The sequence below is a fragment of the Chiloscyllium plagiosum genome, unplaced genomic scaffold (genome assembly GCF_037043375.1).
Source record: "Chiloscyllium plagiosum isolate Xiang-an unplaced genomic scaffold, Cpla_swu_hap1 HiC_scaffold_25, whole genome shotgun sequence".
Lineage (NCBI taxonomy): Eukaryota > Metazoa > Chordata > Chondrichthyes > Orectolobiformes > Hemiscylliidae > Chiloscyllium > Chiloscyllium plagiosum.
The window spans coordinates 30,755,635-30,777,276 of NW_028270163.1; the positions used below are offsets into that span (position 1 = coordinate 30,755,635).

General features: G+C 42.7%; 1 protein-coding gene across 3 annotated transcripts in view; it reads right to left on the minus strand.

The window, feature by feature from the left end:
- The window catches only part of mfsd11 (major facilitator superfamily domain containing 11), a 55,783-nt gene that overhangs the window by 33,857 nt on the left and 284 nt on the right, over positions 1–21,642 (minus strand). Inside the window, exons 1-4 of one of the 3 annotated variants that reach the window (XM_043714650.2) lie at positions 20,822–21,289; positions 9,488–9,543; positions 9,085–9,192; positions 6,983–7,062 (exon numbers count right to left, since the gene is read on the minus strand). In XM_043714650.2, coding sequence (XP_043570585.1) covers positions 6,983–7,062; positions 9,085–9,192; positions 9,488–9,543; positions 20,822–20,917 — 340 coding nt within the window. In that variant the 5' untranslated portion in view covers positions 20,918–21,289. Of the gene's footprint in view, positions 1–6,982; positions 7,063–9,084; positions 9,193–9,487; positions 9,544–12,713; positions 15,355–20,821; positions 21,290–21,642 lie in introns of those variants that run through there. The other 2 variants (XM_088000557.1, XM_088000558.1) reach the window with 2 other exon arrangements.

Below are 21,642 nucleotides of genomic sequence, written 5' to 3' on the forward strand. Positions count from 1 at the left end.
ATCCCTACAGTGTGGAAACAGGCCCTTTGGCCCAACAAATCCACATTGATCCTCTGAATACTAACCCACCCAGACCCAATCCCCTACCTTTAACCTCTGACCAATACACCCAACATATAAATCCCTGAGCACTACGGACAATTTAGCATGGCCAATTCACCTAATCTCAACACCTTTGGATTGAGAGGGGAAACCAGAGCACCTGGAGGAAACCCACGTAGACACGGGGAGAATACGTAGCAACTGCCTGAGAAGATACAGACATTAATAGCTCAGGCATTGTAACTGCTGATACAGACTCTGCACTTATCCATCAAGAATCCCTTCAGACACATCTTTTGAATCTGTACCGGTCTCATTATCTCACTTCTGCCATGTGTTATTATTTCTTGTTCTTTTGTCTCTTTCCTTCAACCGATCACAGATAATCCTGTTCCATTACAAGCCAAACTGAGCAGATTGCTGTGTTTGGACAACCAAACGTAAGTTTTCCATATGTATGCCAGCCTGAATCTGCGAATTACTTGAACAATATATGGTCATTTTTTTTCCTCAGATCATGAACAATGAGCTTGCATATATTCTAGTAATTTATGAACTTGGATCACTAAAATGTTTTTTCAAAACTGGCTGAGTAAACGTGTTTGGTATGCTTGCCTTTATTGGTCTGCACATTGAGTATAGGAGTTGGGATGTCATGTTGCAGCTGTACAGGACATTGGTTAGATCACTTTTGGATACTGCATGCAATTCTGGTCTCCCTGCTATAGGAAGGATATTATGAAGTTTATAAAGGATGTAGCCAGGGTTGGAAGGTTTGAGCTATAGGGAGAGCTGAACAGGCTGGAGCATCAGAGGTGGAGGGGTGACTTTATAGAGGTTTATAAAATTATGAGGGGCATTGATAGGGTCACTAAGTCCAAAACTGGAGTCATATGTTTAAGGTGAGAGGAGAAAGATTTAAAAGGGACGTAAGGGACAACTTTTTTTACGCAAAGGGTGGTGTGTGTATGGAATGAGATGCCAGAGGAAGTGGTGGAGGCTGGTAGAATTACAATATTTAGAAGGCATCTGGATGGGTAGATGAATATGAATAGGTTTAGATGGACATGGGCCAAATGCCGGCAAACGGGACTAGATTTATTTAGGGAGCCTGGTCGGCATGGATGGGTTGAACCAAAGGGTCTGTATCCATGCTGTATGTCTCTGTGACTTGACATTTGTTACAATAATTAGAATATTTTGAAAGTGCACAGTGTTTCTACAGCAGCTATGAATGCCTTTCAGGTTGATTACTTTCCAGCAGATTTGCAAATAGTTAGAAATGTTGTCAGTTTGTAAACAGGTGAAAGGGGCCAGCAAGTTAAAAAAAGAGAGAGATAATCCTGATGAAAGAAGAGATCTAAATGATGAAAGATTTGATTGTGTGGGTCAAAATGAAGTGAATGGAAGAGCTAGAGAATCAAAAGATGTATCAAGAGGAGGTGTGAATAAGTGACAAGCAGCTGTAGAAATAGCAGGAAAAACAAGAGTCAAACTGAAACATGCAAGTTGGAGTCACTCCTCTTTCATTGGGTAAACAAAGCTAAAATTGGTGACTGCTTCATAAAACACCTCCTTTCAGTTTGCAAGCATAGCCCTGAGCTTCAGGGCACCTGTCATATCAAATCCCTACATTACTCTCATCCCTACATTACTTGATGAGCAACACCTTGTTTTTCACTTAAAGACTTTTCAGTCTGCCAGCCTTGTCATCAAGTTCTGTAGTTTCAGAGCTCAATCTCTGGTGCCCATTTTGGTTTTCTTTGTATTTTTAGTCATGCAATTATTTTTCTTTATTTTTGATTTTGGACTGCAGTTGTTAATCATTTTGTTGTTTCAACCTGCTCTATTCTTTTGTCTCTTTGGTTATCTCATTGTTGTACCCTTTGGCTCTGAACTACCAATTCTTTAGACATTTCCATCCTATCTCTGACCATCCCTTTTGTGTTTTTTCCCCACTCACTTCTTGCACCAGCTTCAGATCAACCACATTTTTAAATTTTCCCAGTTCTGATGTAATGCCACTGACAAGGACTGTTAAATCTGTTTTTCATAACTTCAGTTTGATCTGTAGAGTATTTCCAGTATGCTCTACTCTTGTTTTAACTAAGAACAGAGGTCAGGAAAGTATCGTGTGGAGGAGAAACAAAGAACAAAATGGATTATCTGTGATCGGACGAAGGACGAACATAAAAGAACAAGAAGTAATAACGCATGGCAGAAGTGATATTGAGACGGATACAGATACAAAGGATGTGTCTGCAGGGCGTCTTGATGGAAAGGTGCAGCGTCAGTATCAGCAGCTGCCTCCCAAATTAAAAAAGCCTGAGATTGTTGATGCTACAGGAGGTAAACATCCTGTCCATGCACACATACAATGTTTGTGTTGTTACCATCAGTATCTTCTCAGCCAGGTGCTATGTGAAAGATGGCACAAATCTTTACAAATTACAACAATATCTTTGATTGACTTCACTAGCATGGCATGTAATTGTTTGTTGCTTTGATTGCAGCTTGTGATATTGTTAAACCTTCCCCATAGCATTAATTTTGTTACGCAGGACCTCTGGATTGCAGTGGACATCACTGGCTGGTCAACATTTATTGCCTGTCCCTCATTGTCCTTGAGAAGGTGGTGGTGAGCTGCCTTCTTGAACCACTGCATTCCATGTATTGTAGGTAAACCCACAATGACAATAAGGCGAGAATCACAAGAAGCAAACATCATACACATTTGCATGGCATTAACCAAACACATTTTGTGGGAAAAAAACAGGATAAAATCCACACTACTCAATATCATCTTTTAATTACAAGTTAGACTGTCAGATGAAGACATCATGTTATAAGAGAAGCCTGCAAATTAAGATATTTGTGATCCAACAAATGCCAGCCTTACTGTAGAGTTTCACATGAATAATTCAGAAAGGATTTGGTCCAGGGATACAGACTGAAACAAATCAAACACAGGTTAAGCAAATATTCCAAAATGGTCATTTGCTGGTCTGCCAGCTATGGGAGCCAAGATGAACCACTGCTTGGAAATACTTCAGTTGCCTCTCCAATATGGAGTCTGCTAGTTGTCTGGAGAACAGAAGGCATGGCTGTGGCAGTTTGGAGAAGAGACCACAATATCCCACCTCAACAAATTCTGCACCCGGCACAACATGGAGCTCTTCTTCCGCCGCCTCTGTACCTTCTTCTTGGATTAAAATTCCCAACCTCCCTTTGAGGATCCCTTCTCCAACCTTCCTCTTCCAATTGGTCACCCCCTGCCAGACTTGTACTTGGCCTCGACCTCTTCATTGCTGCCTGCTGACGAGACATAAGCCTCCTCAATTTCTCCACACCACTAATCCACTCCAAAACGTTCAGCGCTCCACTCTCTCCACCCGGTTCACTATCAAACCCGGGGGTCGTCTGGAAAATGGATTTCTGTGTTGCAGAGGCCGAATGCCAACTCTCCGACACCACATCCTACCTCTCTTTTACCTGCGACCCATTGGGCCAAAATCACTCGCATACCCTCATTGCCTCCGGTGATCTCCCCTCCGCTGCCTCCAAACTCAGACCCCAGGCCCACACTGCCAGGTTCTACATGCTCCCCAAGACCCACAAGCCCAACTACGCTGGCCAACCCACCATTTCAGCATGTTTCTGCACCACCGAACTTATCTCATCCTATTTCGACTCCATCCTCTCCCCCTTGGTCCAGGCACTCCCCACCTACTTCTGCGACACCAACTATGCCCTCCATCTCTTCTGTAACTTCCAGTTCTCTGGCCCTCAGCACTTTATCTTCACTATGGATGAGCAGTCCTTAAACATGTCCACACCCCACAGAGATGGCCTTAGCTACTTCCTCTCCAACAGATATATCCAGTCCCCCTCCACCAATAACCACCTCTGCCTCGCCGAAACGGTCCTCATCCTTAATAGCTTTTCCTTTAACTCCTCCCATTTCCTCCAAATGCAGGGGGTGGCCATGGGCACCTGGATGGGCCCCAGCTATGCCTGCCTCTTTGTCGGCTATGTCGAACAGTCCCTCTTCAGTACCTACACAGGCACTGTGCCCAAACTCTTCCGCCGTTACATCGATGACTGCATTGGTACAGCGTCTTGCACACAGGCTGAACTTGAGCAGTTCATTGACTTTTGCCCACAACTTCCACTCCGCCCTCAAATTGACTTAGTCCGTCTCAGACACTTCCCTCCCCTTTCTTGGCCTCTCCAATTCCATTTCTGGCAGCAATCTCCAGATGGACATTTACTGTAAACCCACAGATTCTGACAACTGCCTGGACGACACCTCCTCCTATCCAGTATCCAGCGAAAACTCCATCCCATTCTCCCAATTCCTCTCTCTCTGCCGCATCTGCCCAGATGAGGAGACATTCCACTCTCAAGCATCCCAGATGTCCATCTATTTTGAACAAGGTGCTTTCCCCCCCTCGGTCATCCAGACAGCCCTCCACCGCACTACCTCCATTCCCCGTTCTAGTGCCCTAAACCCCCCCTTTCCAAATGCAATAAAGGCAGGGTCCCCCTTGCCCTCACCTACCATTCCATAAGATTCCATATCCAACACATCATTCTTAAATATTTCTGCCAACTCCAACTAGACCTCAACACCAAGAACATCTTTCCCTCTCCACCCTCTCTGCCTTCTGCAATGACCGTTCCCTCCCCATTCCTTCGTGTGTGCCACCCTCCCCAGCAACCCCTCTGAACCTCCAGGTACCTGCAACCAGAAAAGATGCAAAACCTGCCAGCACACCACCCCCCTCACCTCCATCCAGGGCCCCAAACAGTCCTTCCTGGGAGACAGAGGTTCACCTGCCTCTCTTCCAAACTACTGCATCAGATGCTCCTGGTGTGGTCTTCTCTACATTGGGGAGACCAAATGTAAATTTAGGGAACGGTTCACTGAGCATCTCAGTTGGGCCAGCAGGGGCCAACCCGACCGCCCAGTCACTGCCCATTTTAATTCGCCTTCCCTTTCTGACATGACCATCCTTGGCCTCCTCCATTGCCACAACAAACCAAACCACAAATTGGAGGAACACTTCATCTCAGTCTGGGCAGCCTACAGCCCGGAAGACTCAACAGTGAGTTCTCCAATTTCAATTAATGTCCCTTCCCATCCCTTGACTCCCTTCCCAGCCCTGTCCCCTCCCTTCCACCCCTCCCAGCCACCTACTGGATTCATTCCTCCCATTGACCAAACAGGTCATTCTCTCTACCTGTCTTCACCTATCCCCACTTCACCACCCCCTTTATTTGCAGCTCCCCTTACACCCATCCCAACTTCTCCTCCACCTGATGCTGCCTGGCTTGTTGTGTTCTTCCAGCCTCTTGCTTGGTTATCTCCAATATAGAAGGTAGAATCAATTTACAGTGGACATTTCCAAAACAGACATTTCCCTCACAAAATAAAAAGAATATTATTTTAGCTAAATGCACTGAAGTTAACCTGCAGCATTTTTGTTTGTTAAATGCATGCAAACACCTGCTAAACGCCCAGTGGTTAGCAGAGCGCAGGTCTGAGCTGGGGCTATTAAAAGCAGTCAGTTGAGAGTCAGTGTGTAATATCAATATTGGAAAAGGAATGGTTTTGGACAAGATAACTGCCAGATATATCCAACCACCATGTGGGTTACCAACATTCAGGATCAAGTATTAAAAAGTATATTTAGGATCTCTGACTGAAGCTCAAGTGAAAATGAGTTGCTTCAATTTTCAGAGATTACTTGTGCTCTTTTGTATAAACAATCTCCAAAAAGCCTAGGCCATTTACCCTTTATAATCTGTTCCATAATTCAATGAGATCGTAGTGGATCTAGTAATCCTTAAACCACTTTTCTACTTATCCCATTACCCTCGAGTTGATTATTGATTGAAAATCAGTTTCAGTCTTGAATACAATGAACAACACAGCCTCGACAGCCTTCTGTGTTAAAATATTCCACAGATTCACTATTCTCAGATAAAGGAAATTCTTCCTTATCTGTCTGAAATGGGCGATTCCCTGACTCAGATACTATGCATTCTGACTCTCCCAAAAAAGAAACCACTTCTTCGGTTTTACCGTTTCATGCCCCTAAGAATCTTTTAAATTTCAATAAGATCTCTCGTTGTTCTAATCCCCAAAGAGTACAAGCCCAATGTATGCAAACTCTTCTCATAAGAAAATCCCCCATATTGTAATAAATCTAGATGAACAATATATTTCGCCTCAGTTAAGGGGGGCAAACTATTCACTGTATTCGAGCTGCAGTCTGACTAGTGCTCTGTATAATTTTAGCAAGACTTCCTGGTTTTTACCCATTACTCCCTTCAAATTAATGGTCAACAGTCAATTTGGCTTCTCTATCAACTGAACATGGATGCTAGCTTTTTGTGATTCATCTATGAAGCCCCCCAAACACCCTCTGTGCTACAGCCTTCTATAGTTTCTCTCCATTAAAAAAATAATTCAACTCTTCTATTCTTCCCATATACCAGTCATATACCCATCTTCTTTCTCACCTGAGATAATAGCACTTAACACTGTTGGAACCCTTGGACTACTAGTGCTAAGAGCATTCTGAAAAACCAGTGGTGCAGCAGCAAGGTGCTGCTCCCTACCATGGATGCAAAGACAGGGAAACCAAAAACAAATATCTCTGAACATACACAGGAAGCACAGCCAACACCCACCCCAAACACAAATGTGCATTTGCGAAAGTATTCTTATTTAGTAACCAAGCTACAGTGATACACTTTCTCAGTGCCATTCCATCCCAGAACCCAGTCCAAGGGAATGTCACTCCAACCACAAAACTCAATTATCAGTCACCCTCAATTCTGACCTTATGATGGAGGGAAGGTCATCATGAGAAAAAAAAATGTTATCCTCGGTTTTAATCATCTTACTTATTGCATTAGAAAGAAAACTCACCTGCAGCTGCCATTCCAATGATGACTGAAGCTAAGTAAAATGACCAAGTGAATGGCTCAATGAAAACTGCAGAATATACACTGAAAACAAAGAAATAATTTTAATTAAATTTAAATGCAACCAATTGTAACTTAGAAAATTACAATCCCTCTATTATTGTCAAGGTGTTATGAAAAATACAATGTTGAACAATCCTAAATATAAAAAGGTGACATGAAGCAGGAACAGGAGTAGGTTGCTCCACTCTCAAGCCTGGTCCACCAATCTATAGGGCTATGACTGATCTAACATTCCTCACATCCACTTTCTTGCCCTTTTACTGTAACCATATTGGAGAAGACTCTATCTCAGCCTTAAGAAGACAAAGACTCTGCCCCCACACCTCTCGTGGCAAGGAGTTTCAAAGACTCAACCCTCAGAGAAGAGATTCCTCCTTTTCCGAGTCTTAAACTTACACCCCTTCGATTGCGAGCATATGCCTGATACTCCTAGGGGCTTCCAGGTGGGGAAACATCTCTCAACACTTAGGATTCGAAAGGGGCTTAATAGGCTATGTGCTTCATTTAGATCAGTTCTAATTCTTCTGAAATCCAGTAGTAGTTTCTCAACCTGTTGAAACTTTGCTCATAAAACAATCCCTCCATAACAGGCAGCATTAACCCAGCAAACCTTTTCTGAACTGCCTCCATGAAACAATATATTTTCTTAAGTAAGAGGCCAAAACTGCTTACAATACTCCAGATATGGTCTCACTAGCACCTTGCACAGTTGTAATAACACTTCCCTGCTCTTGTATTCCAAATGCCTTAAAATAAGGACCAACATTTCACTTGCCTTCCTGACTACCTGCTGCACCTGAATGCTAGCTTTGTGTTTCATGCACAAGTACCCACAGGGCCCTGTGTGTTGCAGCTTTCTGCAGTTGTTCTCCATTTAAATAATTCTGGGGTTTTTCTCCCTTTGAAAATGAACAACTTCACATTTTTCCACCTCTCTTCCATTTGCCAATGTTTTGTTCAATTACTTTCTGGAGACTGTTTGTATCCCCCTCCACCTTGCCTTTTCACCTATTTTTGTCTGCAAATTTAGCTACAGTACATTTCCTTGGGTTGGTGATATAATTTCATGTGGTGATGCCATTTCCTTTGGTGGTGTCATTTCCAGTTATTTTTCTCAGGAGTGGGATGGTAAATGGGATCTAAATCAACATATTTCTTGATAGAGTTCCGGTTGGAATGCCATGCTTCTAGGAATTCTTGTGCGTGTTTCTGTTTGGCTTGTCATCCTACCCCAAAGAAACTTAAAACAGATAAATAGAAAGCAGACTATGCAACCAGTGCTTCATCCAGAGGCTCACTGACTATGTTACCGAATATGGTGACGAAACATCTGAAAACAAACCTTCCAGCTCAGTGAGTAAACCTACATCCAAAATAAAGAAGTCTTGCGAGAACTGTATAACCTTTTGGTGAGATTTGACCTGGAGTACTGTGTACAATTTTGAACTCATTATTTGAGGAAGGATGTAGTTGCATTGGAGACTGTACAGTGAAGGCTACTAGAAAATTTGCTGGAATGAGATATTTATACTTAGTTAAGAGGTCAAGTAAATTGGGCCTACACTCTAGGTCTACAGTCTGGATCTCAATGAAGCAATCAAGATTCTGAAGGGTCTCAATAGGATTAACACTGCAAGACTATTTCCTGCGACTATGGAATTTAGAACATTGGGACATTCTTAAGGTTAGGACTTGATCATTTAAGACTAAAATTAGGATAAATTGCTTTACTCAATTGGTTGCAAATCTTTAGAATTCTCTATTTTAGCGCAAAAAGAATATTTTTAAGGCCATGGCATACAGACTTTTGATCTCTTGGAATTAAGAGATATATAAAGCCAGCAAAAAAAGTGGAAATAAATAGAAAATCAGCAATGTTTTCATGTAAAAGGAATGTACGGTCTACCCTGGCTCCTATTTACAAGATGACAATTTGTTTTAACTTTTTAAATATTTGATGAGTTTATAGAAATGGCATACAGATAAACAATTTATGAAAATGCACAGAAAATAAAAATGTAAGAAAGTGAACTTGTTTATTACCTGTACACTAATCCAGAAATGACCATTGAAAGTCGAGCTCCCAAAACAGCAACAATTGACGGAGTCAAAATATTTGAAGCAGAAAATACAGTATAAATTATAGCCAAGCTGTTAAAGAAAGATGATCTGTTAGCACAATGAAATAACCATACACAAATCAATAACAACTGAAGTACAATTTCAACAAAAGAACTATATTTAAATCAATACTAATACATAAATTATCAACTTTGATGCTGACTTTTCCGATGTTTCTTTAAATGGCAGGTAAAACAGTACTGTGAAAGTATACTTCATTTTATGGCTATATAGTTTTATCATGACATTCGCAAGGTTTGAAATTGCAGTAAAACAAAGTTGCCATACAATATCACTTCACAAAGAAAGATAAGTAAACAAACACCTGGTGTATCCACTTCCATGAAACCGGGTACTGTTAATGCTCTTGATGACTGTTTGCTGTTGAACAAAAATCATAACTATTTTAATAAAAAGGAAAATGTATTCTGCAAAATCAGAATATGTTCACCTTTTACAAACTAGTGTGGTAGCTCAAAGCAACTTTATAAGGGATGAACATGACAAGTCGATGTTTTGAGCACACTGCTCAAGTTTCTGGTACAAGAATAATCATCATACGTAATGTAAACACGTGCAAGCAGTGAACACAATCACAGAAGTGTTACAGCATAGAATAAGGCCATTTGGTCCATCATGTCTGTATTAGCTCTTCAGATGAGCATCATTACCAGCTGCCAATCTCATGCTTTTTTCCCCATATCCTTCCATTATTTCTGTCCACAAACTCATCTCAGAGGCTCTTGAATGCTTCAACTGAGCCTGCCTTCACCACGCTTCCAGGCAGTACATTCTATATCACAACTACACTATGTGTGCAAGTGCTTATTTCTTGCCTTGCATTTGCTTCTGTGGCTCCTGATTCTTGATAGGCTTCTCTCTATCTATTCTACCAAGCACCTTGTGATTTTGAAACCTTTATCAGATTTCTTCTGTGCTTTCTTCTCTCCAAGGAGAAGGGTTCCAACTTCTTCAATTTATCTTCGTAAATAAAATTTCTCATCTCTGAAACTATTTTCTGTAAATAGCTTCTGCAATAAATCCAATGTGTTCACATCCTTCCAGCAAATGTGGTGCCAAGAACTGTACACATTATTCCGACTGGAGTCTAACAAGTGTCTTACTCAAGTTCAACATCACCTGACTTGCTTTTGGACTCTATGCCCCTATTAATAAAACTGAGGATTCTTTATGCTTTATGAAATGCTTTCCTGCTAACTTCAGTAATCTGCATACATACATACCCGGGTTCCTCTGCTCTTACACCCACTTTAGAACGGCACCATTGTCTTATGGTGTTCTTCGGACCAAAATGTATCACTTCGCGCTTCTCAACATTAATTCTCATTTGCCACTTATCTGCCCATCAGGAGTTCTACACTATCCTACTCACAGTTTACAATTCTTTCAAGTTCCACACCATCAAAAACATTGAAATTATCCCTGCAAACCATAATATCAATCATTAATGTATATCAGGATAAGTAAGAATCCCAATACCAACTCCTGAAGAACTCCCCTATAAATCTTCCTCCAGATAAAGAGATCAATTGCGTTCAGGGATTCTCCAGTCCGAGGTACAGACAGACGTTTCTATGGCCAGTAGTGAAAATGGTGTGTTGCTTCCCTGGTGCCAGGATCAAAGATGTCTCAGAGAGGGTGCAGAATGTTCTCACGGGGGAGAGGAGCCAGCAAGAGGTCATTGTCCACATTGGAACCAATGACATAGGAAGGGAAAAGGTTGAAAGTCTGAACAGAGACCACAGAGAGTGAGGCAGGAATTCAAAAAGGAGGTCCTCGAGAGTAGTAATATCTGGATTACTCCCGGTGCTACAAGCTAGTGAGTGCAGGAATAGGAGGATAGAGCAGATGAATGCATTGCTGAGGAGCTGGTGAATGGGAGAAGGATTCACATTTTTGGATCATTGGAATCTCTTTTGGGGTAGAAGTGACCTGTACAAGAAGGACGGATTGCACCTAAATTGGAAGGGGACGAATATACTGGTAGGGACATTTGCTCGAGCTGCTTGGGAGGATTTAAACTAGTAAGGTGGGCAGTGGGACCCAGAGAGATAGTGAGGAAGGAGGTCAATCTGAGACTGGTACAGTTGAGAACAGAAACGAGTCAAACAGTCAGGGCAGGCAGGGACAATGTAGGACTAATAAATTAAACTGCATTTATTTCAATGCAAGGGGCCTAACAGGGAAGGCAGATGAACGCAGAACATGGTTAGGAACATGGGACTGGGATATTATAGCAATTACACAAACATGACTCAGGGATGGGCAGGACTGGCAGCTGAATGTTCCAGGATACAAATGCTACAGGAAGGATATAAAGGGAGGCAAGAGAGGAGGGGGAGTGGCATTTTTGATAAGGGATAGCACTACAGCTGTGCTGAGGGAGGACATTCCTGAAAATACATCCAGGGAGGTTATTTGGATGGAACTGAGAAATAAGAAAGGGATGATAACCTTATTGGGATTGTATTATAGACCCCCTAATAGTCAGAGGGAAATTGAGAAACAAACTTGGAAGGAGATCTCAGCTTTTTTTTAATGAATAATAGAGTGGTTATGGTAGGGGACTTTAACTTTCCAAACATTGACTGGGACTGCCATAGTGTTAAGGGTTTAGATGGACAGGAATTTGTTAAGTGTGTACAAGACAATTTTCTGATTCAGTATGTGGATGTACCTACTAGAGAAGGTGCAAAACTTGACTTACTCTTGGGAAATAAGGCAGGGCAGGTGACTGAGGTGTCAGTGGGGAAGCACTTTGGGGCCAGCGACCATAATTCTATTAATTTAAAATAGTGATGGAAAAGGATAGACCAGATCTAAAAGTTGAAGTCCTAAAAGGCCAATTTTGATGGTATTAGGCAAGAACTTACGAAAGCTGACTGGGGGCAGATGCTCGCAGGTAAAGGGACGGCTGGAAAATGGGAAGCCTTCAGAAATGAGATAACGAGAATCCAGTGAAAGTATATTCCTATTAGGGTGAAAGGAATGGCTGGTAGGTATCGGGAATACTGGATGACTAAAGAAATTGAGGGTTTGGTCAAGAAAAAGCAAGCATATGTAAGATATAGACAGGATAGATTGAGTGAATCCTAAGAAGAGTATAAAGGCAGTAAGAGTATACTTAAGAGGAAAATCAGGAGGGCAAAGAGGGGACATAAGATAGCTTTGGCAAATAGAATTAAGGAGAAGCCAAAGGGTTCTTAAAAATACGTGAAGGACAAAAGGGTAACTAGGGAGAAAATAGGACCCCTCAAAGATCAGCAAGGCAGCGTTTGTGTGGAACCGCAGAAAATAGGGGAGATACTAAACAAGTATTTTCGATTAGATTCCCTACAGTGTGGAAACAGACCAACCAGTCCACACCGGCCCTCTGAAGAATAACCCACCGAGACCCATTTCCCTCTGACTAATGCACCTAACACTGTGGGCAATTTAGCATGGCCAATTCACCTGACCTGCGCATCTTTGGATTTAGGGTGTAGGTTTGCTCGCTGAGCTGTAGGTTTGATATCCAGATATTTCATTACCTGGCTAGGTAACATCATCAGTGGCGACCTCCAAGTGAAGCGAAGCTGTTGTCTCCTGCTTTCTATTTATAACTTTCTCCTGGATGGGGTTCTTGGGGTTTGTGGTGATGTCATTTCATGTTCGTTTTCTGAGGGGTTGATAGATGGCATCTAGATCTATGTGTTTGTTTATGGCGTTGTGGTTGGAGTGCCAGGCCTCTAGGAATTCTCTGGCATGCCTTTGCTTAGCCTGTCCCAGGATTGATGTGTTGTCCCAGTTGAAATGGTGGCTTTTTTCATCCGTGTGTAGGGCTACGAGGGAGCGAGGGTCATGTCCTTTTGTGGCTCGCTGGTGTTCGTGTATCCTGGTAGCTAACTTTCTTCCCGTTTGTCCTGTGTACTGTTTGTGGCAGTCCTTGCATGGAATTTTTGTAATGACATTTGTTTTGTCCATGGGATGTACTGGGTCTTTTAAGCTTGTTAGTTTTTGTTTGAGATTATTTTTGGATTATGGGAGGAAATTGGAGCACCCGGAGGAAACCCACGCAGACACGGGGAGAATGTGCAAACTCCACACAGACAGTTGCCCGAGGCTGGAATTGAACCTGGGACCCTGGTGCTGTGAGGCAGCAGTGCTAACCAATGTGCTACCACACGCATCAATATTTACTGTGGAAAAGTATATGGAAGTTATAGACTGCAGGGAAATAGATGGTGACACCTTACAAAATGTTCAAATTACAGAGGGGGAAGTGCTGGATGTCTTGAAACGCATAAAGGTGGATAAATCCCCAGGACCTGATCAGGTGTACTCTACAACTCTGTGGGAAGCTAGAGAAGTGATTGCTGGGCCTCTTGCTGAGATATTTGTATCATCGATAGTCACAGGTGCTGGAAGACTGGAGGTTGGCTAATGTTGTGCCACTGTTTAAGAAGGGTGGTCAGGACAAGCCAGGGAACTATTGACTAGTGAGCCTGACTTCGGTGATGGGCAAGTTGTTGGAGGGAATCCTGTGGGACAGGATGTACATGTATTTGGAAAGGCAAGGACTGATTAGGGATAGTCAACAAGGCTTTGTGAGTGGGAAACATGTCTCACAAACTTGATTGAGTTTTTTGAAGTAACAAAGAGGATTGATGAGGGTAGAGCAGTAGATGTGATCTATTTGGACTTCAGTAAGGCATTTGATAAGGTTCCCCACGGATTAGCAAGGTTAGATCTCAGGGGATAAAGGGAGAACTAGCCATTTGGATACAGAACTGGCTCAAAAAGGTAGAAGACAGAGGGTGGTGGTGGAGGGTTGTTTTTTAGACTGGAGGCCTGTGACCAGTGGAGTGCCACAAGAATCAGTGTTGGGTCCTCTACGTTTTGTCATTTACATAAATGATTTGGATGCAAACATAAGAGGTACAGTTAGTAAGTTTGCAGATGACACCAAAATTGGAGGTGTAGTGGACAGCGAAGAGGGTTACCTCAGATTACAACAGGATCTTGACCAGAAGGACCAACAGGCAGAGAAGTGGCAGATGGAGTTTAATTTAGATAAATGCGAGGTGTTGCATTTTGGGAAAGCAAATCTTAGCAGGCCTTATACACTTAATGGTAAGGCCGTAGGGAATATTACTGAACAAAGAGACCTTGGAGTGCAGGTTCATAGCTCCTTGAAAGTGGAGTCGCAAGTAGAGAGGATAGTGAAGGCTTTTGGTATGCTTTCTTTTATTGGTCAGAGTATTGAGTACAGGAGTTGGGAGGTCATGCAGCTGTACAGGACATTGGTTAGGCCACAGTTGGAATATTGCAGGCAATTCTGGTCTCCTTCCTATCGGAAAGATGTTGTGAAACTTGAAAGAGTTCAGAAAAGATTTCCAAGGATGTTGCCAGGGCTGGAGGATTTGAGCTACAGGGAGAGGCTAAACAGGCTCGGGCTGTTTTCCCTGAAGCATTGGAGACTGAGGGGTGACCTTATAGAGGTTTACAAAATCATGAGGGGCATGGATAGAATAAATAGACAAAGTCTTTTCCCTGGGGTCAGGGAGTCCAGAACTAGAGGGCATAGGTTTAGGGTGAGAGGGGAAAAGATTTTTCACACAGAGGGTGGTGCGTGTATGGAATGAGCTGCCAGAACAAGTGGTGGAGGCTGGTACAATTGCAACATTTAAAAGGCATTTGGATGGTATATAAATAGGAAGGGTTTGGAGGGATATGGGCTGGGTGCTGGCAGGTGGGACTAGATTGGGTTGGGATATCTGGTCGGCATGGACGGGTTGGACCGAAGGGTCTGTTTCCATGTTGTACATCTCTATTACTCCATTTCCAGTCAGCCAATTTTCTATCCATGTTGCTATTGGCTTTCATCCCATGATACATAACTTTGCTCTTGTGGCAATGTATCAAATACCTTCTGGAAGTCCACATATACTACATCACTAGCTTTGCAATCATCAAGTCTTTCTGTTTAGACCAGAGTGGTGTTGGAAAAGCACAGCAGGTCAGGCAGCATCTGAGGAGCAGGAAAATCGACGTTTTGGGCAAAAGCCCTTCATCAGGAATAGAGGCAGGAAGCCTCCAGGGTGGAGAGATAAATGGGGTGGGGGTGGGCGGAGAGCTGGGGCTTGGGAGAAGGTAGCAAAGAGTACAATAGCTGAATGGGGGTGGGGATGGAGGTGATAGGTCAGAGGGAAGGGTGGAGCAGAGGAAGGGAGATTGGCAGGTAGGACAGGTCATGAGGACAGTGCTGAGCTGGAAGGTTGGAGCTGGGGTAAGGTGGGGGGTGGGGAAATGAGGAAACTGGTAAAGTCCACATTGAGGCCCTGGGGTTGAAGTGTTCCGGGGTGGGGGATGAGGTCTCCTCCACAGCTGCTCCCTCACCACCCAATGCCTGGAGGAAGAATGCCTCATCTTCCGCCTCAGAACATTTCAACCCCAGGGCATTAATGTGGACTTCACCAGTTTCCTCATTTCCCCTCCCCCCACCTTACCCCAGTTCCAAACTTCCAGCTCAGCACTGTCCTCATGACCTGTCCTACCTGCCAATCTCCCTTCCTCTGCTCCACGCTCTCCTCTGACCCATCACCTCCACCCCAACACGTGATGTTGTACTTCAGTTTTCTAACATGTTTGCCCATGGCATAGGCTATCCTATCATCCTAGGCACCACTGATACCTTGTTAACCATTCCCCAATCACAAATAAAAACTCCACCACAACAAAACTTCTGGCCATTAAATGTCATTCTCTGAACAATCCTGAAAATGAACAACTTCATCCATTTTATTTCTAGCTATGTGAAAAGTCTGCAAGCTATTCATAAATAAAAAACCATCATACGAGATTAAACCAATCCAGATGTATAAACATATATTACATGGCTTTTTACAAATTAAGGCAAAGCAAACGTGGCAACTCCACTAAGGAGCAAAACCGGGATGGGAGGAAGTGAAAATTTTACTGGGGCATAAGCATTATACATCAAGGTGAGAAGTGATTGAGCATGTCATCTGCCATGGTTAGTGATTTAGAACAGATACAGGACATGAGCTTTTTAGAAAACCACAAGCGGTGAGGGATTGCCATTCAACAATCTTAAATGGAATAATCCTAAAATCTTTACTTTTATTCATTCATGGGTTGAGGGCCAGGCTAGCATTTATTGCCCATTATTAATTGCCCAATGAGCAGTCAACCACAATGCTGAGGATCTGGAGTCACAGGTAGGTCAGACCTGATAAGGACAGTAGTTCACTTCCTTAAAAAGGACATTATTGAATCAAATGGGTTTTTCCTGACAATCAGCAATGATTTTATGCTCATCAAAACTTTTAATTCCAGATTGTCCCAAAATTGAATTCAAACACCATGGCAGGATTCAAATTCAGGCCTCCAGAACATTATCTGGGTTTACAGGTTAATAGTCTAACAATAATACCATTAAACCAGAGGAAGTGGTGGAGGTTGATACAATTACAACATTTAAAAGGCATCTGGATTGATATATGAATAGGAAGAGGGATATGGGCCAATTGCAGGCACATTGGACTAAATTTATATAGGATAGTTGGTTGATGTGGATGAGTTGGACCAAAGGGTCTGTTTCTGTGCTGGACCTCTCTATGACTCTCCTAATTTGTTAAAATGTGTTTTTCAAACTATATTTGAACTATGCATGGCACACACACATTTGCAAAGAGTCTAAAATTGACTTCAGCATTTCTGCAGCATCAAGGAAATCAGCTTTGCTTTCCTTTTTGATCATGATCTAACCAATCCTGCCAGGACCTACTGGATTTTAGATGTCAGCAAATGGACTGAGCACCGATAAGTGGAGCAATTTGTCATTACTCAACATTAAAGTCCTAAACTAGATGAGAAGAGCTAGAACTTTGATAAAATCCTATTCCACACTGGATTAACTCACATCAAGGGATATAGAGGGACAGAGAAGGAGGTAATGGGGTGGAGGAGTTGCATTACTGGTCAGAGAGGATATCACACCAGTGCTGAAGGATGGCACTATGGAGGATTTGAGCAGTCAGGAAATATGGGCAGAGTTCAGAAATAGGAAGGGTGTGTTAACAATGTTGGGGCTGTACTACAGGCCTCCCAACAGTGAGCACGAGATAGAATTACAAATATGTAACAGATTACGGAAAGATGGAGGAGCAACAGGGTGGTGGTGATGGGAGATTTTAATTTTCCGAATATTGACTGGGATTCACTTAGTGTTAGAGTTTTAGATGGAGCAGAATTTGTAAGGAGCATCCTCGAGGGTTTTATAGAGCAGTCTGTAAATAGTCCAACTAGGAAAGGGGCCATACTAGTCCAGGTGTTGGTCAATGAGCCCAGCCAGATGGTTGAAGTTTCAGTCGGGGATTATTTTGGTAATAGTGATAACAATTCCATAAGTTTTAGAATATTCATGGACAAATTTGAGAATGGTAAATTGGGGGAAGGCCAACTATCCCAAAATTTGCCAGGAGCTGGGGAATGTGGATTGGGAGTAGCTGTTTGAAGGTAAATCCACATTTGACATGTGGGAGGCTTTTAAAGAGAGATCGATTGGAGTGCAGGCGAGACATGTCCCTGTGAAAATGAGGGATAGAATGGCAAGATTCGGGAACCATGGATGGCAGATGAAATTGTGAGATGAGCGAAGAGGAAAAAGGAAGCATTTCTAAGAGGAAAAAGGTCTCGGTGACTGAAAACAGATGAAGCTTTTGAAGAACATCGGAAAAGTAGGACCAATCTGAAACAAGGAATTAAGAGGGCTAAAAATGTCTTGAAATATTTTTAACAAACAGGGTTAAGGGAAATCCCAAAGCCATTTATTCATATAAGGAGCAAGAGGGTAACTCGAGAAAGGATTGGTCCACTCAAGGACAAAGGGGGGAAGCTATGCATGGAGTCAGAAAAAACAGGTGAGATTCTTATGAGTACTTTGCGTCGATATTCACCAAGAAGAAGTACATAACAGGATGCTGAGGTTAGGGATAGAGGTTTGATTATTCTAGGTCAAGGAGGAGAAAGTGAGGTCTGCAGATGCTGGAGATCAGAGATGGAAATGTGTTGCTGGAAAAGCGCAGCAGGTCAGGCAGCATCTAGGGAACAGGAGAATCGACGTTTCGGGCATTAGCCCTTCTTCAGGAATTCCTGAAGAAGGGCTAATGCCTGAAACGTCGATTCTCCGGTTCCCTAGATGCTGCCTGACCTGCTGCGCTTTTCCAGCAACACATTTCCTATTCTAGGTCAAGTCAGTGTAAGGAGGGAGGAAGTGTTGGGTATTCTAAAAGACATTAGGTGGACAAGTCCCAAGGTCTGGATGGGATCTATCCCAGGTTAGTAAGGGAAGTGAGAGAAGAAATAGCTCGGGCCTTAACAGATATTTTTGCAGCATCCTTGAATATGGGTGAGGTGCCGGAGGACTGGAGAATTGCTAATGTTGTCCCCCTGTTTTAGAAGGGTTGCAGCGATAATCAAGGTAATTCGAGACTGGTGATAGCGAGTTTTGAGAAGACTTGTAGTTCAGGTTGAGGCTCTGGATGTAGGTTTGCTCGCTGAGTTGGAAGGTTCATTTCCAGATGTTTTGTCACCCTACTAGGTAACTTCTTCAGTGGGTCTCCGGGTGAAGCACTGTTGATAATTCCTGTTTTCTATTTAAATGTTTGGGTTTCTTTGGGTTGGTGATGTCATTTCCTGTTCTTTTTCTCAGGGGGTGGTAGATGGGGTCTAACTTGATGTGTTTGTTGATAGAGTTCTGGTTAGAATGCCATGCTTCTAGGAATTCTCGAGCGTGTCTCTGTTTGGCTTGTCCGAGAATGGATGTGTCGTCCCAGTCAAAGGGACATGATCCTAGTACCAGGATACATGAACATCAACTAGCCACAAAATGACTTGACCCTCTCTTACTCGTATCCTTACATACAGACGAGGAAGGACACCACTTCAACTGGGACAACACATCCATCCTAGACAGGTGAGCCTGCGTCAATGGTTGGGAAGCTGCTGGAAAAGATACCGAGGGTTAGGATCTATTTATATTTGGAAGAAAATGGGCTCATCAATGATAGGCAGCATGGTTTTTTGCAGGGAAGGTCACGTCTTACCAACTTAATAGAATTCTTTAAGAAAGTGACGAAGTTGATTAATGAGGGAAGGGCTTTAGATGTCATATACATGGACTTCAGTAAGGCATTTGATAAGGTTCCTCATTGTACGCTAATGGAGAAAGTGAAGTTGCATGGGGTCCAGGCTGTTCCAACTGGACAGATAGAAAACTGGCTGGGTAGCAGGAGTCAATAGTAGTCGTGGAAGGAGTTTCTTAAAATGGAGAACTGTGATCAGTGGCGTTCCACATGGATCTATGTTGGGACCACTGTTTTTTGTGATATACATAAATGATCTGGAGGAAGGTATAGGTGGTCTGATTAGCAAGTTTGCAGACAACACGAAAATTGGTAGCAAAAACGGCTGTCAGAGAATGCAGCAGAATATGGATATGGATAGATTAGAGAGTTGGGCAGAGAAGTGGCAAATGGAGCTCAATCCATGCAAATGCAAGGTAATACATTTTGGAAGGTCAAATTCAAGAACTGTATGGTAAATGGAAAAGCCCTGGGGAATACTGATGTACAGAGTGATCTGGATATTCAGGCCCATTGTAGCCTGAAGGTGGCAACACAGGTCGATAGAGTAGTCAAGGCGGCATACAGCATGCTTTCCTTCACCGGACAGGGTACTGAGTACAAGAGTTGGGAGGTCATGTTACAGCTGTATAGGACTTTGGTTCTACCACATTTGGAATACTACATACAGTTCTGGTCGCCATATTACCAAAAGGATATGGATGCTTTGGAGAGGGTGAAGAGGAGGTTCATCAGGATGTTGTCTGATATGGATGGCGTGAGCTATGAAAAGAGGTCAGTAGATTATTTTCATGAGAAAGACGGAGGTTGCGGGGGATCCTGACAGAGATCTACAAAATCAGGAGAGATATTGAAAGGGTGGATAACAAGAAGCTTTTTCCAGGAGTGGGGGACTCAATTACCAGGGGTCACAAGTTCAAGGTGAGAGGGGAAATGTTTAAGGGAGATATGTATGGTAAGTTCTTTACACAGAGGGTGGTGGATGCCTAGAACACGTTGCCAGCAGAGATGCTCGAGGCAGGCCTAATAGCATAATTTAAGAGGTATCTACACAGATACATGAAAGGGCAGGGAACATAGGAATACAGATCCTTAAAAAAATAGGCGACAGGTTTAGATAGAATCTGGACCTGAATCTGGAAAGGGCACATGCTTTGTTCTATATACATTTGGAAAGCTTAATTTTTAAAAAATGCTCCTTCAACCTGAAATGCAAAAGGTTTAATCTAAGAAAATCTTTAAATTGAGAGAAGTTAAAATACACAAACTATTTTATCAATGCAAAACCTACAGAGGCAGTTTCATGGTTAAACTCATCAATAAAGTGTAAACTACCTTCATCCTTACAGATTTTCACAGCAATTAAATATTACATTTTTACTGAAGGCTTCAAAAAGCTTCAAAAGAAAACAAAATTAAAGTTACAATTTCCTTCTAACATTAAATGAAATTATGGAAATGGCATGAATTCAGGTTCACTAAGTACTCACTTCTATGTTGCCACCAGTTTGAAAGGCGCTGAAAACTAACAGAAAGCCACATCCCAAAATTATGACATTGATGAGTTTTGTTCCTTCTGGTGTCATTGTTAAATATCTGGGTATTTACTGTTGAGCAGTTTTGCTTGGTAATACTTTTTTGGTTCTGACTGGCAAACTTCAGCACGATACTCTTCCAAATTCCAGGTTTTCGTTGCAATAGGAATTTCCTCTGGCACAAAGACTGTCTCTCGGTCATCGGTTTCTTACCCCTCTCAATCACTATTCTCTCACATTCACTCTCCACCCCTCCCCTTTCTCTCTTTCCTTTGCTCAGTCACCTTCACTCAATCCCTGGCCCTCCTCTCGCCCAGTTTATGCTGCTCCTTAATCAGTCAGCTCCCTCCTTCCATTTCCATCTCTTGTTCTTCTCTCGTTCACTCTCTTTCTCATCAAACACTCACTTTCCTCCTCAATCCCTTCTTCTTCCACCTCACACTCACTGACTTATTGCGAAACAACATCAACCGGCACAATACCGGAAACAACATACGCATGCGCCATAATCGGAAATGACCGTTAGCATTTGAAAATTTTCCGCTCAAGTGGATTTAATCTGGTGTTCCAAAGTCGTAGCTAATGACACGGCTGACTAAACGCAACGTTTAACGCCGTTGGCATTGATGAATATGAACCGAATAAAGAGCAGATTGGGTCGAAGGCCCTTGAACTACAATTCCCATGTGGCACCGCGGTTGCCAGGAGTTAATTGCTGAGTCAGTGACAAAACAAAATGTACAGAAATTATAGTTGTTGACTTTAAAAGTTACATT